General features: G+C 45.2%; 1 protein-coding gene across 1 annotated transcript; it reads left to right on the forward strand.

Annotated features, from left to right (window-relative positions):
- Positions 1 to 2395: 2395 nt before the first annotated feature.
- Positions 2396 to 16948, forward strand: LOC119884347 (transcription elongation regulator 1-like protein; the record flags this gene model as incomplete). The annotated part of the gene is made up of 8 exons (XM_038694779.1): positions 2396 to 2543; positions 5068 to 5136; positions 5241 to 5319; positions 9218 to 9303; positions 9816 to 9928; positions 14404 to 14555; positions 16497 to 16578; positions 16812 to 16948. Coding segments are annotated over exons 3-8 (649 nt in total), but the record flags the coding sequence as incomplete, so codon positions are not given.
- Between the last annotated feature and the right edge of the window lie 2439 nt (positions 16949 to 19387).

Consider the following 19387-nt stretch of genomic DNA (forward strand, 5'->3'; position numbering starts at 1 on the left):
ACAGAACCATTTACTGACAACTTCACTAGAATGTGAGATGGTGATTTTTAGCGGGCAGTCTTGGTGACTGAGCTGGGCGGGAGTCAGGGAAACAGGTGGAAGGCTGAATGATGAAGAGGGAGGTGAGGATGGAGGAGGGAGGATAAAGATAAGGATGGAGGGGGCAATAATAAAAAAATAGGATAAAAGGAGGATGGATGAAGAGAGGAAGTCAGAAAATTAGATGGAGACACTTCAAACGAAACTGAGCTACCTACTGCTGACAGAGTGTGAACATCAATGTGATTTTAGACAAAGCTGCTACACACACACACACACACACACACACACACACACACACACACACACACACACAAGCACACCCATTCAGATGCAGATGAATCGTTCTTTTATATCCGGACTGAAAAAGAGCGAGCGACATTAACACACCAGGACGAAGAGAGAGAGAGGGGATGAAAGGTGTCTCCTTTTCCCATGATGCCATTCAGTCGAGTAGGTCGCGTAGAATCGATGTCACAGTAACCACATACCTGTCAGTCATCTCCTGTCAGGCGGCGAGCGTGTTTGTCTGAAAACATAATGCGCCTGCAGTCTTTCATTAGCGCCACCCTGCCTGGTAAGTAAGTGTGTATTCCAACATCACCGGCTCAGATTGCTCATTTTCATCCATGTATGGCTCATCCCCCCCCCCCCACGCCACAGTCACAGTGACCTCCTGTGTCTCTGAACAAACTGCTCCTCCTGTCCTTTAAACTCCTTCCCGAGCAACGTCCTCATATTAGAGTGGATCTCTGAGGTCTTTGCTTCTGCTGCTTTTCATCAGTTCAGTGTGACATTTGACTTTGTGATGCTAACGTGCTAACACCAACGTAGAGGCCTTTTTAGGAACCGATATGACGACGACAACAATTAAAGCCATAATGAGAGAAACAGCGTTTATTCTGGATGGACATCAGAGATAATGAAATCCTGGTGTCAGTCACACTGAGTCATGTGTTTCATGTCTGGGTGTTCAGATTTGACTGAGCAGAGACTTTCTGAAACTCAACAGATAACACTGGACTCATTTTGTTGGGAAGATTTTTTATAAACACAGACAAGTTAGGTCAGTATTACACTAGTAGTACGACGTAGACCGGCTCTATAGGAGAAAACTTCTGTTATCAGCTGGCGCCATATAAATAAAATTTAATTGAAGTCGAAGGTTCAAAGGTTAATTTAATGGTAATTTTAAAACACAAGGTTGTAGCACAAATTTATGTTTGTAGTCCCCAAAAACTATTAGGTTTGATGGAGAAGCCTCGGGGAAGAAGCTGCTCTGCAGTCTGGTGGTGCAACAGCAGATCCCTCTGTATCTTTTCCCAACAAGCTGGGTGGGTTCTGTTCTTTAGTATCACCCGCTGCAGAGCCCTCCTGTCCTGTGCCAGTTAGTGATGTTTCCGGTCAGGATGCTTTCTATTGCTCCTCTGTAAAAGGTAACAAGAACTTGTGCCCATTCAATGAACTGCAGTTTTTGGCACTTGCGCAGATAGTGAAACTTTCGCGTTTGCTACACCAAACTACTTGAATGCGAAAACCTACTTGGGATTAAAGATTCTGAGCTTAGGGTTTTTTGGTGCGATACCAGCAAGCATTTAATTCTCAAACTGTCAACATAGTTTTGTGTAATCATGACCTTGAGAGTTCATTCTTCCAACAACAGAAGTCTATTCTTTACATTCATGGGTTTGAGAAACACATTTTCCCTCCCCCTGGCAGAAATTTTTCCGATCAGTCAATTATGTTTGTTGTAGAAGTAGTTTTATTTATTTATTTTACTAAACTTTTTTAACCAGAAAACCTTATATAGATTAGTAAATTAGTTTTTTTTTATCAGTTTTATAACCGACACAGGCAGCAGATTCAAAGAGTTAGACTAACACAGGATATACCGCACAATCTGAATTGTGATTATAAAATCACCAATAATGTTTCTAATACAGCCCTAACACATGTACAAAATCGATCCTAAAAATAATCCTAAATGCTGCCTTAAAACAATCTAGGAGCTGTATAAAACTATAACAATAACTAATGACCAATTTAGAGCAATAACTTAGAGAGACAAACACATGGAGAGTCTGTAACACCTAAAACATCTTCAGCCAGAGGAGAGCCAGCAGAGTTTGAGCTGTAGAAACAATCAGAGCTGATGAAGTGAAATCAGCTACACTGTTTGACAGAACAGAGATGTTTATAAGAGAGAGAAATTAAAAATACATTAATTTTAGAATGAGAAACTTTACAGTTTAAGTTTGGTGTTTTGATTTAAAGAGGACAATGATGAGAAAGCTGACCTGGTGATGAAAAGTTCCATTCAAACAAGATGTACAAATCACTAAATTGATTTTCATCCTGCAGGTGGGGCTTACTGGGAATGGACAGGATTTAATATACAGAGAGACAAGGGGGTGTGGCCTCTTGTTCTGACCAATCAACGGCACAGAGGGGCGTGGTTACAACCAATCATCAGCCTGGAGAGAAGACTGTCTCTGCCCACTCAGGTACATTACATTACTTTGGATTTTGTACACAGTGATTAACAACAAACTACATACTGTAGGAGCAAGACGTAGATGATCCCTTTAAACACATGCACAAACTCACAGAAGCAGAACAAGTGCCTAAGATGGTGTTAAGTTAAGGAAACCAGACTGTTGATTGTTGAGTTGTAGAGTGAACAGGTGGTTCAGACTTCTACTGCAGAAGACGTGCATTGACTGCAGCAGAAGACGTGCAGTGACAGGAGCAGAAGACGTGCAGTGACAGGAGCAGAAAACGTACAGTGACTCTGTAGCAGAAGACGTGCAGTGACAGGAGCAGAAGACGTGCAGTGACAGGAGCAGAAAACGTACAGTGACTCTGTAGCAGAAGACGTGCAGTGACAGGAGCAGAAAACGTACAGTGACTCTGCAGCAGAAGACGTGCAGTGACTGCAGCAGAAGACGTGCAGTGACAGGAGCAGAAAACGTACAGTGACTCTGCAGCAGAAGACGTGCAGTGACTGCAGCAGAAGACGTGCAGTGACTGCAGCAGAAGACGTGCAGTGACTGCAGCAGAAGACGTGCAGTGACTGCAGCAGAAGACGTGCAGTGACAGGAGCAGAAAACGTACAGTGACTCTGCAGCAGAAGACGTGCAGTGACCGCAGCAGAAAACGTGCAGTGACTCTGCAGCAGAAGACGTGCAGTGACAGGAGCAGAAAACGTACAGTGACTCTGCAGCAGAAGACGTGCAGTGACTGCAGCAGAAGACGTGCAGTGACTGCAGCAGAAGACGTGCAGTGACTGCATCATAAAACGTGCAGTGACTCTGCAGCAGAAAACGTGCAGTGACTGCAGCAGAAGACGTGCAGTGACTGCAGCAGAAGACGTGCAGTGACTGCATCATAAAACGTGCAGTGACTCTGCAGCAGAAGACGTGCAGTGACTGCAGCAGAAGACGTGCAGTGACTCTGCAGCAGAAGACGTGCAGTGACTGCAGCAGAAAACGTGCAGTGACTGCAGCAGAAGACGTGCAGTGACTGCAGCAGAAAACGTGCAGTGACTGCAGCACAAAACGTGCAGTGACTGCAGCACAAAACGTGCAGTGACACTGCAGCACAAAACGTGCAGTGACACTGCAGCACAAAACGTGCAGTGACACTGCAGCACAAAACGTGCAGTGACTGCAGCACAAAACGTACAGTGACTGCAGCACAAAACTTGCAGTGACTCTGCAGCACAAAACGTGCATTGACTGCAGCAGAAAACATGCATTGACTGCAGCAGAAAACGTGCAGAGACTGCAGCACAAAACGTACAGTGACTGCAGCAGAAAACGTGCAGTGACTGCAGCACAAAACGTACAGTGACTGCAGCACAAAACGTGCAGTGACTCTGCAGCAGAAGACGTGCATTGACTGCAGCAGAAAACGTGCAGTGACTTCAGCAGAAGACGTGCAGTGACTGCAGCAGAAGACGTGCATTGACTGCAGCACAAAACGTACAGTGACTGCAGCAGAAGACGTGCAGTGACTCTGCAGAAGACGTGCATTGACTGCAGCACAAAACGTACAGTGACTCTGCAGCAGAAAACGTGCATTGACTGCAGCACAAAACGTACAGTGACTCTGCAGCAGAAAACGTGCAGTGACTCTGCAGCAGAAGACGTGCATTGACTGCAGCACAAAACGTACAGTGACTCTGCAGCAGAAAACGTGCAGTGACTCTGCAGAAGAAGACGTGCAGTGACTTCAGCAGAAGACGTGCATTGACTGCAGCACAAAACGTACAGTGACTTCAGCAGAAGACGTGCAGTGACTTCAGCAGAAGACGTGCAGTGACTTCAGCACAAAACGTGCAGTGACTGCAGCAGAAGACGTGCATTGACTGCAGCAGAAGACGTGCATTGACTTCAGCAGAAGACGTGCAGTGACTGCAGCAGAAGACGTGCATTGACTGCAGCACAAAACGTACGGTGACTGCAGCAGAAGACGTGCAGTGACTCTGCAGAAGACGTGCATTGACTGCAGCACAAAACGTACAGTGACTGCAGCAGAAGACGTGCAGTGACTCTGCAGCAGAAGACGTGCATTGACTGCAGCACAAAACGTGCAGTGACTCTGCAGCAGAAAACGTGCAGTGACTCTGCAGAAGAAGACGTGCAGTGACTCTGCAGAAGAAGACGTGCAGTGACTGCAGCACAAAACGTACAGTGACTTCAGCAGAAGACGTGCAGTGACTTCAGCAGAAGACGTGCAGTGACTTCAGCAGAAGACGTGCAGTGACTTCAGCAGAAGACGTGCAGTGACTGCAGCAGAAGACGTGCAGTGACTGCAGCACAAAACGTACAGTGACTGCAGCAGAAGACGTGCAGTGACTGCAGCACAAAACGTACAGTGACTTCAGCAGAAAACGTGCAGTGACTGCAGCAGAAGACGTGCAGAGAGAGAGAGACAGGTCCATGCAGACAGACAAGTGGTAAGACAGGTGGACATGTGGCAGACAAACTGATGTGAAAACTCTCTCTATCTCCCTTTCTCTCACAGCAATGTGTATTTGAACCTGTATCTCCCTCTCAGCTCTGCATTGACAGGTGGCCTGTCTTACCTGTCCAGGTGAGTCTGTTTGTGTTTCTTACTGTTTGCTGTCTGTCTGCCAGTCTGCCTTTCTGTCTGTCCATTTAACTTGCTTATAATAACTGTTTTCTGTCTTTCTTTAGATGATGAAGGAAGTTCATCCCTCCTTCTTTTCTTCAGGGTTTTCTTCCAGATTGACTCTGCTGACTGACTACAGACACAGTAAGACTTGTCTGTCTGTCTGTCTGTCTATCTGTGGTTGTTGTTCATGTTATTTGTTGAAATTTGATCCTCTGACATAAACACAGACTTTAAAGTGATCTAAATTTTTCACATCAGCGTGTGGTTCCAGGTGTTGAGGAGTTCTGCTGTATGTACAAGTAGTATAAAGCCTTCAGTGTGTGTGAAGTCTGATAAATGTCCTCAATCAGAATCAGAATCAGAAGGAGCTTTATTGCCAAGTTGTGTTACACACATAAATAAATAAATAAATACATTTTATTTATAATGCACTTTACATTTCAACGAAATCTCAAAGGGGGTTAAAAACAGTTCCCAAAATATAACAAAATAAACAAATAGCAATAAAACACCACAAAAATAAAATTAAAATCATGAGTGTTGAAAGGCCTTTTGAAATAGGAATGTCTTTAGGCCCTTCTTAAAAACCTCCACAGTTTGTGGGGCCCCTAGGGTCTCTGGGAGGACATTCCAGAGCCGTGGGGCGACTGCCTGGAAGGCCCTGTCTCCCATAGTGGAGAATACGAGGAGTTTGTTTTGGTGGTAAGGTGCTACACATAGACAAACATATAGTTGACATAAATAAAAGTATAAGTATATAAATATGACATAGACAATGCAAGTTAAATGAGAATATTAAAGTGAAAAGAGAAATAATACAACTATTTGCAGAACATGTGCATTATTCTGGGTTTGTGTTGTGCAGACGTATTGCAACGAAATATATAAATTGACAATATAAAAATATAGAACAACAAAGATTAACAATTAACAACAAATGTGTGCAATGTGCCAGGGTTGTGCATGATATGAAATGAAACAGTATTTACATGTGCAGAGACATTTGTATCACTTGAAAGGGGGGAGTGTCAGAGGGGACCCGGGCCTTGTTGATGAGGCTGCAGACAGGTAGAAACTGTTTTTGTGGCGAGAGGTTTTGGTCCTGATGGACCGCAGCCTCCTGCCAGAGGGGAGAGTCTGAAACAGTTTGTGTCCGGGTGGGGGTGGGGGTCAGCTGCAATCTTTCCTGCTCGCCTCAGAGTCCTGGAGGCGTACAGGTCCAGAAGAGAAGGAAGATTGCAGCCAATCACCTTCTCTGCAGAGCGAATGATGCGCTGCAGCCTGCCCTTGTCCCTGGCAGTGGCAGCAGCGAACCAGATGGTGATGGAGGAGGTGAGGATGGACTCCATGATGGCGGTGTAGAAGTGCACCATCATTGTCTTTGGCAGGCTGAACTTCTTCAGCTGCCGCAGGAAGTACATCCTCTGCTGATGTCACTTTGAAAATAAAACAGATGTGTTAGTGGGGAGTTAGAAAGAAGTGAGCTGACCAGAGCTCTGTAGCCTGCTGTTCACCTCTGCTGAACTTCTTGTCTTGTACAAACTGGATATGACTTGTGAGCGGAGTGTCACCCTGCTGTAGTCCTGAATGAACCTCAGATAAAAGTTAGCAAACCCGAGAAATCGCTGTAGTTTTTTTCGGGACGAGGGTGTAGGCCACTGCACCACCCCACTGACCTTAGCTGGATCTGTCTTCACCTACCACTGTTTGATGATAAAGCCCAGAAAACTCACAGTTTTTAGCCTTTACAAATACTTTGTTCTCCAACAGTCTCACCAACCTAACATGCTCAGTGTCCTCCTCCATGTTCTGTGAGAAGATGTGTATATATTCCAAATCTACAAAGATGAAACATGTTGCAAAGGACCTCATTAACTAATACCTGAAAATCTGACTCAGGTTGATTTCCAGAGATGATGAATGAACGGAGCAGTCTGATGGGTAATATGTGCGTTTACCATCTAATGCGTTCACATCCTTGGCCACCGGTACTCGCTCCACAGCGGTGCCCAACTGAGTGACCACAGAAGAAACAATGAAGTTATCATCCTCCCCTGAATCCACAAGAGCTAGCATGGGGACAGAGCTGTTAGCGCACAGTACTGAAGCCTCAAGTTTGGAAGGGGTAGATGATGCTCATCACGACCTCCTCACTCACTGATGAGCCGGAGCTTTTAGCAGAGGAGGACAGGAATTCACCAGATGACCCAGCAGCTACATTTCTGCCTCTCCCTGCCTCCCTCCCTCCCCCTGTAAGGCTACGTCATCCCATCCACTCTCCACTGCTTCTATTCAAAATTCAACAGTGTTCTGCTACAAAGCTAGCTCCCTGTCTGCCTCCCTTCCCTGAACTGGATGATCAAATACCTTCTTTAATTCAGCTACAAACACTTCAAAAGACTCACAAAAGGGGAGTGCTTAGCCCATTATGCCGTAGCTGAGCAGCTTTATCAGGAGGTAACCCAATCATGAAATTTAACCGGGACTTATCGGTGGAATAAGTAGTTGGTTGCTGCTGAAACACAAAAGAACAGTGAACCATAAATTGACCACAGGAACCTAGATTAGCCAGAGTAACAGTCAGGGACGGGAAAGTAAAGCTCACAGGCTAGCTGGGATCGGGTTGTCTGAGGCGCGGATGGTGAGGGGGGCTCCGGCTGAGTGGTAGCCAGAGTTGCTGAGTTTGCTGAGGGGTGTGGTGACTTGATTTAATTGTCCTCCAAGTTTGTTAACACTGGTAGAGAGAGAGTGTAAAGTTTCCTTTACCTCATGTAGGATCTTCTCGTGCTGTCTGACACAAACGCTTTGGTTACCGAAACCATTGTGGCCACATTGTTCTGTTTGTTTGTTTGTCGGCAGACCCGAGAGCGGACACAGAACACAACAGGAGGTACTAAAGTAACTTTTAAAGTAACTAAAGGATCTGTTGGTGGCAGCGTGGTCCGACCATCGATCCGGTGTGTACACGGGAATCTGGTGCACAGGAAAAACACACATTGGGAGGAAAACTCTGGAAGCTAATCACAAAACTACTAGACACAAGAGACAGGGATGCTGCGATGCCACTGCAGGTTGGAACAATCTGGAAAGGAGTAGCAGAAAGCCGGGAGTATTTCACCAGATAGATGATGAGATGATTGAAGTCAGGCGTGCCGTTCCACCAGGCGTCTGGAATGTAAACACACATACAGGAAAAGTGCATCTCTAGTCTCTTACTGACGTTTCCTCGCTCCTTGGTTAAACTGGAAGTTGTTCTGGTCAGCCATCTTGTGGGCCGTCCCAAAACTCTTTTTTGTGCACAGAGGAGCGAAGAGCGATTATTTCCCCCATTAACGTTTATTATGTCAGAGAACCTGAGAGTCTCTCTGTCGGCAACAAACACTTTCTACGTCCTGCATCATCGTTTCCCTTCAGTCACATGTGAAGCTGAAACCAGAATATATATTATGTTATCCAGCTGTGATCAGCTGATCCAGCTTCACCTGACACTTCAGAGAGGAGGACATCTCATTTCTCTTCTCGCACGGTTTCTTAGTTATTACTGAGTGGATGCAATGAAGAGACACAAGGGAGAGAGGGAAACCAGGGAGACACAGAAACGGCAGTAAGCAATATGTTCTGTGACTTCTTGTCACTGATCGTTTCTGAAATCCCGGTCACATGACCATGTGTCTGCTGTCACGTCGTCTCATCTTCCTGCGGAGGGTCGCAGAGGAACTCTCTTCATCTGTCACATGTTATCGGTTTCTTCTCCTTCAGATGAAGATTTATATTCGAACAGTGAAGCTCAGAAAGACACTGAAACAGATCAATCCCACAGTTAAAGTAGAGAGGACGTTTGTTGATTTGAATGAATCTGGGTTTCCAGCCCAGTTAACATCCAGATCCGGTTCAGGTCTCAGAGATGAAGACGGTTTAGTTCATCTCTTCTGATCAGTGACTGATTGAGAACTCTTGTGATAAACGTGCAACAGCTGTCTGGTGTCAGTCTGTTCTATTTTCAGTGTTTCAATAAAGTTTTCTTCTTCCTGTCTGCCAGAGAAACGAGGGATAAGTGGAGGTAAAGTTTCTTATGGAGGAGCTTTGCTGCTGAGGACGAAGGGAACGACAGACGGCAACAAACAGGTGAGTCCTCACATCCATCCACTCAGTATTGTACAATGGGTGCCTGGGGGCCTCTGGGGCCTCTGGCTACAGACACACACCCTTTACTACACTGAAAGTACCAAATCAAGCTCATTACAGGTAAAAGTCCTGCATTTCAAACGACCTACTTTAGATACAGATAGATGTGTCCGGTGGATGTGGACCTAGGGGTCGGGGCCCTCAAAGACCAGATAAATTTGAGGGGTTGTCAGATGATTAAAGGAGTAAACTTACTCGCTTCAGCACGCTGGTTCTTTGTTCACTAAGGTGGCTGTGTGTTGAAATGTTCCTTTAGTCTGAGGAAACACACTGGATTAGATTTGATCTCAGATAATCAGGTTCTGGACCAGGTCCCCTCTTCAGCCCCCCTGACTCTCTGGACCTGATCAGTAATCTGTCCATGATTGATCAGTCTATTAAGCTGTCACACTGTTTTCACCTGCTGATTGATTCACTGTTCTCAGATCAGATCTGTGTGTGTGTGTTTGCAGTGTGTTGGTGTGTCTGCAGACAGAGCAGAGGAGGAAGACGATGAGGAGGGAGGTGAAGATGGAAGGAACGACAAACGTCCTGTCGCCTCCACTCCTGTCCCAGGGTCGCCATGGTAACTGCAGCTCAGCACAGATTGACATCGTTTCTGATGTGACTCTGATGTTCAGTAGTGGAGCTTTAACAACAGTGTTATGATGACAACCAACACGTGTCGGTGTTTGTGTGTTTGTGTTGCAACATGTCAGACTGTAAACAGAACCTCTGTGGAGACTGACTGACTGTCTGTCTGACTGCCTGTCTGTCTGACTGACTGACTGACTGTCTGACTGCTTCTCTGTCTGTCTGACTGTCTGTCTGCTTCTCTGTCTGTCTGTCTGTCTGTCTGTCTGACTGTCTGTCTGTCTGTCTGCTTCTCTGTCTGTCTGTCTGTCTGTCTGACTGTCTGACTGTCTGTCTGCTTCTCTGTCTGTCTGTCTGTCTGTCTGTCTGACTGTCTGTCTGCTTCTCTGTCTGTATGACTGTCTGACTGTCTGACTGTCTGTCTGTCTGTCTGCTTCTCTGTCTGTCTGTCTGTCTGCCTGACTGTCTGACTGTCTGTCTGCTTCTCTGTCTGTCTGTCTGACTGTCTGACTGTCTGTCTGTCTGTCTGCTTCTCTGTCTGTCTGTCTGTCTGCCTGACTGTCTGACTGTCTGTCTGCTTCTCTGTCTGTCTGTCTGTCTGTCTGACTGTCTGACTGTCTGTCTGCTTCTCTGTCTGTCTGTCTGTCTGACTGTCTGTCTGCTTCTCTGTCTGTCTGCTTCTCTGTCTGTCTGACTGTCTGTCTGCTTCTCTGTCTGTATGACTGTCTGTCTGTCTGTATGACTGTCTGTCTGTCTGTCTGACTGTCTGTCTGCTTCTCTGTCTGTATGACTGTCTGACTGTCTGACTGTCTGTCTGTCTGTCTGCTTCTCTGTCTGTCTGTCTGTCTGCCTGACTGTCTGACTGTCTGTCTGCTTCTCTGTCTGTCTGTCTGTCTGTCTGACTGTCTGACTGTCTGTCTGCTTCTCTGTCTGTCTGACTGTCTGTCTGACTGTCTGTCTGCTTCTCTGTCTGTCTGCTTCTCTGTCTGTCTGACTGTCTGTCTGCTTCTCTGTCTGTATGACTGTCTGACTGTCTGACTGTCTGTCTGCTTCTCTGTCTGTATGACTGTCTGACTGTCTGACTGTCTGTCTGTCTGTCTGCTTCTCTGTCTGTCTGTCTGACTGTCTGACTGTCTGACTGTCTGTCTGCTTCTCTGTCTGTCTGTCTGACTGTCTGTCTGTCTGTCTGTCTGACTGTCTGTCTGTCTGTCTGTCTGACTGTCTGTCTGCTTCTCTGTCTGTCTGCTTCTCTGTCTGTCTGTCTGCTTCTCTGTCTGTCTGACTGTCTGTCTGCTTCTCTGTCTGTATGACTGTCTGACTGTCTGTCTGTCTGTCTGCTTCTCTGTCTGTCTGACTGTCTGTCTGACTGTCTGTCTGTCTGCTTCACTGTCTGTCTGCTTCTCTGTCTGTCTGTCTGTCTGACTGTCTGTCTGTCTGCTTCACTGTCTGTCTGCTTCTCTGTCTGTCTGCTTCTCTGTCTGTCTGTCTGTCTGACTGTCTGTCTGCTTCTCTGTCTGTCTGACTGTCTGTCTGCTTCTCTGTCTGTCTGACTGTCTGTCTGCTTCTCTGTCTGTCTGACTGTCTGTCTGACTGTCTGCTTCTCTGTCTGTCTGCTTCTCTGTCTGTCTGCTTCTCTGTCTGTCTGCTTCTCTGTCTGTCTGCTTCTCTGTCTGTCTGACTGTCTGTCTGTCTGTCTGTCTGTCTGTCTGTCTGACTGTCTGTCTGTCTGTCTGTCTGCTTCTCTGTCTGTATGACTGTCTGTCTGTCTGTCTGCTTCTCTGTCTGTCTGACTGTCTGTCTGACTGTCTGTCTGTCTGCTTCACTGTCTGTCTGCTTCTCTGTCTGTCTGCTTCTCTGTCTGTCTGACTGTCTGACTGTCTGACTGTCTGTCTGTCTGTCTGTCTGTCTGTCTGTCTGTCTGACTGTCTGTCTGTCTGTCTGACTGTCTGTCTGCTTCTCTGTCTGTCTGTCTGTCTGTCTGACTGTCTGACTGTCTGTCTGCTTCTCTGTCTGTCTGTCTGTCTGACTGTCTGTCTGACTGTCTGTCTGCTTCTCTGTCTGTCTGCTTCTCTGTCTGTCTGACTGTCTGTCTGCTTCTCTGTCTGTATGACTGTCTGTCTGTCTGTATGACTGTCTGTCTGTCTGTCTGACTGTCTGTCTGCTTCTCTGTCTGTATGACTGTCTGACTGTCTGTCTGCTTCTCTGTCTGTATGACTGTCTGACTGTCTGACTGTCTGTCTGTCTGTCTGCTTCTCTGTCTGTCTGCCTGACTGTCTGACTGTCTGTCTGCTTCTCTGTCTGTCTGTCTGTCTGTCTGACTGTCTGACTGTCTGTCTGCTTCTCTGTCTGTCTGACTGTCTGTCTGACTGTCTGTCTGCTTCTCTGTCTGTCTGCTTCTCTGTCTGTCTGACTGTCTGTCTGCTTCTCTGTCTGTATGACTGTCTGACTGTCTGACTGTCTGTCTGTCTGTCTGCTTCTCTGTCTGTCTGTCTGACTGTCTGACTGTCTGACTGTCTGTCTGCTTCTCTGTCTGTCTGTCTGTCTGTCTGTCTGACTGTCTGTCTGTCTGACTGTCTGTCTGTCTGTCTGACTGTCTGTCTGCTTCTCTGTCTGTCTGTCTGCTTCTCTGTCTGTCTGTCTGCTTCTCTGTCTGTCTGACTGTCTGTCTGCTTCTCTGTCTGTATGACTGTCTGACTGTCTGTCTGTCTGTCTGCTTCTCTGTCTGTCTGCTTCTCTGTCTGACTGTCTGTCTGTCTGCTTCACTGTCTGTCTGCTTCTCTGTCTGTCTGTCTGTCTGACTGTCTGTCTGTCTGCTTCACTGTCTGTCTGCTTCTCTGTCTGTCTGCTTCTCTGTCTGTCTGTCTGTCTGTCTGTCTGCTTCTCTGTCTGTCTGTCTGTCTGCTTCTCTGTCTGTCTGCTTCTCTGTCTGTCTGTCTGACTGTCTGTCTGTCTGTCTGACTGTCTGTCTGCTTCTCTGTCTGTCTGACTGTCTGTCTGACTGTCTGTCTGACTGTCTGTCTGACTGTCTGTCTGACTGACTGACTGTCTGTCTGCTTCTCTGTCTGACTGACTGACTGTCTGTCTGCTTCTCTGTCTGTCTGACTGTCTGACTGACTGTCTGACTGTCTGTCTGACTGTCTGCCTGTCTGACTGTCTGCCTGTCTGACTGTCTGACTGACTGTCTGTCTGACTGTCTGCCTGCTTCTCTGTCTGTCAGTTTGTTGTTGTGCAAACAGTAAATTCCTGGTGAGGGATCAAGCCAATAAGTGAGTTACAACAAATCTTTGAAGAATTTGAAAATAGCAGAGAAACACTACAACAGAAAACCAGCTGGACCAGAGGGCAGTAACTAACTGGCCCCGAGCAAAGGGATGATCATTTAGACAGTTCGGGGTTCTATATTCTGGGGAATAGAAATCCTCTCCAGGCCTTGAATGAATATTCAGCAAGAGAGGAAAATAATAAAACAATCTCACAGCTCTGACCTAAACCCTACACATGTGGACAGAATAATAAAATGAGGAAATAATAAGAAACAATTAAGGGGAAAAAAACAATATACATATATATATAAGACAACAATAATAGGGGCACATGCCTGTGTGACACCACAATGTGTGACCTATTAGATTCTGTGACCCAGATGGCAAGTTAAGCTTTGTTGACGATGTGAAGCGGTTGTAGTTTGGTTGGTTTAGGCACAAAAAGTACTTGGTTATGGTTAGGAAAACATTGTTGTTTGGGTGTAGTCAGAATCTGAGAGGTCACAGATTTTGGTGTTACACCTGCAACCCGTACACAGGATAAACAGCAAATGCATAAGAGACTAAATGGAAGGAGAAACAATTTTCTGCCACCACTTTGGTTTGCCTCTGTCTGTCTGTCTGTTTGTCTTTCTGTTACTTTGTTAGTTAGATGTTGAGTTTTGAACAGCAGCACCAGACACTCTGTGAAACTTTGTTCTTTATTCTTTTATTCTGAAACATCATGAGTCACAGTCGAGCACTGCTCCAAATGCACAACACAATATCCACACAGCAACCACTGATTCAGACTCTACAGCTCCGGAGACAGAAACACCTGCTGCTGGATCAAGTTTGGGCTTTTTCAGAAGAGGTTTTATTACAGCTACTTTAAAGTACTGTGGTACATAGCCTGTTGATAGAGATAGATTGATCATATCTAGTATAGAAGTGCTGACTAAGGGTAAAACTTCTTTAAGCAGCCTAGTCGGGATGGGGTCTAAGAGGCAGATTGATGGTTTAGATGAAGAAATTATTGAAGTTAGTTGGTAAAGATTGAGGGAAGCAAAACAGTCTAAACATGTATCTGGTTCTACAGCTGTTTCTAAGGTTCCTGGGTTAAGAGATAAGTCGGAGCCAGTTGAGGGTCGGTGGTGATGGATTTAGGTGAAGTGAGATGGCATCTCTGATCTCAGTGTTAGCAGTGTGAACTGTTTGTGTTCAGGTGTGTGGTCTGGACTGGAGACGACCGGGTCTTCTTCTTCAATCCCACAATCCACCTTTCTGTCTGGGAGACACCGGGGGAGCTGATTGGTCAAGACATCAGCAGCATCATCGAGGACCCACCCCACAAGAGGAAGAGGACGACACCTGCTGGTCTGTCACTTTCCTTGTCTGTCAATCAAAACCAGTTAACCAATGCTGAAGCTATCTAGTAGAGTTTCAGGAGCAGGACCACTTCCAGCATTCCTATGAACACACACGCAACGCTCTCCCCTTTGGCTCTTGTATACTGCGCTAGAGACGAGACCAAGCCACATCGCCCTAAGTGCGCTAAGCTGCCATTCAGTAAGGTTACTGCACTTAATCCAACAGACAATACCACAAAACTTCTCAATGCTCTCATGTCAGCCATCATGCCCAGAGTTCCAGGGGGTACCGGGGCTCCTGATGCCAGGATCTTCTGTCCCCCAGCTTCAACAGTCCCAGCAGCTCATGTCAGCTAGAGCCTTTGGCACCAGGATGCTGGTGGGCAGCTTTCCTCCTCAGCTCTTGCCGCAGCAATTTGTCTTCCCTCTCAACTCAAATGTCATCGTCTTCATCAAACTTGCTCTTGAAAGTTGACATCACCGACACTTCAAAGTTCTCCCCATCCAACCTGACTTCTGCTGATTCTTCAGTGAGGTGCATATTCGCTGTTAGTCTCACCTTTGGTTGCGAAAGCAGCCCCAAACTCTTTGTCACCTTGTCAGAAGCACTCTGCCGAATGCTGACCAACAACCATACGATTACATTCCACAACTTCTCCTGGAAGATTTCCTCATTTCCCCTCCCTCATCGCCACATGCTTCTGATCTGGTCAATCTGACCTGAGTTTTCTATGACTTCAGGGTTCCACTGTCTGAAGAGAAAACAAAGGGCCCCTCCACGTCTCTCTTTCCCATGTTTGACTCAGCCTTGTTGTCAACTGGAACGGCATCACCTTCATCTATGAGGAAACAACTGACACACCACACGACATCAGTCACTGACGCTGCTCCTCCTGGTGGTTTTGGGGGTTTCTACAATGAAGATGGTTCGCAGCAGAATGGCTCCCAGAACTTGCATGTGTATTCCAGGGCCCTTCCTCTGCTCTCTTCAAAATCTACCCCATAATAGCTGCAGATGTCATGAAAATCCATCCTCATATACTCCATCAACCTTTCAGTAGTAGACATAATCACCAAAGGTTACACTGCCTAACAGGGCCCTCCATTACATGTTTTCTAGAACTACATCATCAGCAGTATCTCACTCTGGACCCTCTCGTCTTACAGCTCAGCTTGGAGGGGTTCCTGCTACTTTCATGACCAGTACAACAAAACCTTTCTGTCAGTTGGTCTTATCACAATGACCCGTTTTGTTACCTACGCCCGTTCTGCCATGTTCTTTCTTTCTTTTCTTTTTTGTTTCCTCAGATGCTCTGAATTCACAGGCTACCCTTCAGTTTGTCTCGCGGTTGTCACGCTTGCATTTCAGTCTTATTTTTCATGGTTTTCTACTAATCAATCTCATTAGCTTCCACCCGTCTTTTATCTCAAGTCCAATCACTAGGACTCCTTTTGAGACTCTTGCAAACTACTTGCAATCCTGAGATTCTGATGACCTGAGGTCCCTTCTTCATCTCTACAAGTGGCTACTCCATTCTGGCTCCACCAGCACTTCTGCCATGTGCTCTCCTTGTCTCCGGTCACTCCTTCAGTCTCGGTGCATCCTGTAATGGCATCCCCGAGCACTTAATGCAAATCATGGGCCACTGATCCTCCCAAACGTATAAACGCTACATTCGTTCAGATCTCCAAGATCTCAGAGCCGCTCATTCTCCTCTCAAGTAAGTGAGGGCTTTGGGGTCCATTGGGCCCAGTGAAGAAGTACAAGCGAGTTACAAGCCTTGCACACGATCATTATTTTCATTAATAAATCATTTAAACACATCTTGTTGATGGTGTGGTCTTTGCCAGCGAAATAACAAAACATATATTTCAGAACAAACGTGTCTGTTCACGCTGTCAAACTCTTTAAAGCGTTTAAACTGTAGAACTCGTTTCTTTCTGACAGACACCAGCTCAAGCTGTCAGTCATCTGGTCTCCATAGCAACGATGAAGATGATGACCATGAACACAACTCCAAAAAAAACAGGTGAGTCGGACTAATCAGAGAACAGATCACAGATGAGGTTAAAGGTCAAAATGTTTGTTTTAGTTTGTTTTTTTCCAATGTGAAAATTTCCGACCTGCTGATGTCATCACCTCTGAGCGATGTGATTGGTTACTTGATGAGTTCAGTTCAAGATTGAATCTCTCTCTCTCTCTCTCTCTCTCTCTCTCTCTCTCTCTCTCTCTCTCTCTCTCTCTCTCTCTCTCTCTCTCTAGAATAGAGGAACCAATGTCTCTCGTCCCTCGTCCAGGTGAAGTTAAACTCCTCCCACTGGAGCTGCGTGTTGCTCATTTTAGGGAAATGATGCTTGAGAGAGGGGTAACACACATTTATATACATATTTTATATATATGTATGTATGTACACCTGTAATAGCTAATGGGGGTTTTATGAAAAAGGAGATCATGCGTGCAGTTCGAGGAAATCCATTTGTTTAAAATGTTTGTTACTAAAAAATTTTAATGTTATTGACAAAATGTGAAAAGCTTCTTTCTTCCATTAGAAGCTCTTTAGAGATGGTCCATAACTTTCGGGTTGAATATCACCTGTGAAACATCAGTCAGCTTTATTCTGAACTCATCTGACTGTTGAACTTAAAGCTGACAGCACCTTCCTGTTTTCAGCCACTTTGTTTTATCTACTTCTGTACGGTGAAACGTCCCGCTGCTTCGGCTGCTGCCACTTCCTGTTCACACTGTAACCATGACAACAGACAACAATCAGATGGTTTAGTTTTTTGGGTTTTTTTGTAATTGAAGTCTTTATTTTTAACATTTTTAACAAAACAGAACAAACAAACAAAAAAAAAAGACAGCTTCCAAACACATGATTAATTCACATTTGCATTTTAGGCCCATTATCAATAACCACTACAGACAGAGACAAAAAAGATACAATAAAATCTAATTATAAAGTGCCTATACATGCAACACCACAAAAATAACAGATTTAACAAAAGAGAAGGGCACTAAAAAAATAAAAAATCCATCAATCTCAGTCAAAAAGCCGTCCCCAACATTTGGCAAAACCCTCCATATCATCATTAATCCTGGCCAAGAATTTTTCATATGACACAATTTTCAGCATATTTTCTTTCCACCTGTTAAACTCTGGATCCTTCCACACACTGAGGATAACTCTGGCAGCTGTAATCACCCCCACCTTTATAACCAAAAAATCATATTTCAGAACTCCCGGTAACAGACTGATCCCCTAATAAGCACAATCTTGGTTCATGGGTATTGTCAGGCCAATCCACCTTCCTATACTGTCCAGTACTCTTTGCCAAAAGGGGTAAACTGTCCCACATTCCCAAATAGCATGCAGAAATGTCCCTGGATCTGAGCTGCATTTCCAGCATATATTATTGGGCATAATTCCCATTCTGTGAAGTTTAGAAGGAGTAAACTAGTAAATTTACCCCTGGCCTCTCTTATGTATTTATTGGACCAATCTTCTTTACAAATGACACAACTCAGATCTCTCTGCAGATGGTCTCTTTTGTTAAATTGTTAAATAATTTTTAGAAAACAGCTGCTCTATGTGCTGAACCAGACAATTCTAAAAACTCCACCACTGCATTTGTGCTTTGAGTAAATTTTCCTTTGGTAATACAATCCCTTATTTGTAAATATTTCCAATAATTAGTTTTCCTAGTCAGACCATATTTTTGGGTTATTTCAGCAAAGGACATAAACACTCCCTCTGAATAAAGATCACTTATCCTGTGTATGCCTTTGACAAGCCATTTCAGAGTTGTTCCATAACGAGGCATAAGGTTGTCTTAAATGAGATGCTCCACAAATCTTGTGTACCTCTACCCAGACAGCTTTAGAATACGTGAGTACCGGGTTATGATGAAAGTCCGGTCCATTATTAGCTGATCCCTGTGAGAGAACATCCGAGGGTGTAAAAGGGCTCACTAGTTCCTGTTCGATCTTGATCCAGCTCAGATCAGAGTCCAACCCTGTCCAGTGTTTGACCAGTCTTGACATTTCAAATGCTAAATTATACAGTTTCACATTTGGAAGAGCCATTCCCCCAATGTCTCTAGAGGCCCACATTTCCTTTATATTAACTCTTGGCTTCTTCTTGTTCCACAATTATCTTCTCAAAGTGACTAAATATATGTAAAGGAATTCTTACAGGTAACATCATGGAAACATAATTGAACTGCGGGGCCACCACCATTTTAATCACATTGATTTTACCTCATAATGTAAGATTCAATTTTCCCCATTTATCCAGATTTGTTTTTATTTTTAGGAGGAGAGGTTCCATATTTGAAAGCATAATGTCCTCTAGGTTTGGGTTTAATAATATTCCTAAATACTTCATACCCGAAGGTAAACACTTGAAATTGAATGTAGTAATGTATCTAGAATGGCATGATGCTGAAAACGGCATGCCTTTCGATTGGTACCAATTCATTTTATAGCCTGACAACCTTGAATATAACTCAACACATGTGAGCAACGCAGGTAAAGATTGCATGGGATCAGTTAACACTGCTAAGATGTTGTCGGCATACAGAAACAACTTGTGCTCCGTACCCCCTGCTTGAACACCTCTGATATCTGTATTAGCGCGAAGAGCTGGAGCCAGTGGTTCCAGAAATATCGTGAACACCCCTGACGGTCCCGCATGAAGGGTTGGAAAAAGTCCGACACCAATCAATTTGTCAAAACTGCTGCCCTCGTTCTGGAATATATAGTTTTCACCCAGCTACAAAATCCAGGGCCCGAACCCGAACCTTGAAAGGGCTGCCATAAGAAAGCCCCATTCTACCCGG

Source organism: Micropterus salmoides, unplaced genomic scaffold, assembly GCF_014851395.1.
Source record: "Micropterus salmoides isolate LMB-PRFRI ecotype aquatic unplaced genomic scaffold, ASM1485139v1 Ms_hic_scaffold_3371, whole genome shotgun sequence".
In the NCBI taxonomy this organism is placed as follows: domain Eukaryota; kingdom Metazoa; phylum Chordata; class Actinopteri; order Centrarchiformes; family Centrarchidae; genus Micropterus; species Micropterus salmoides.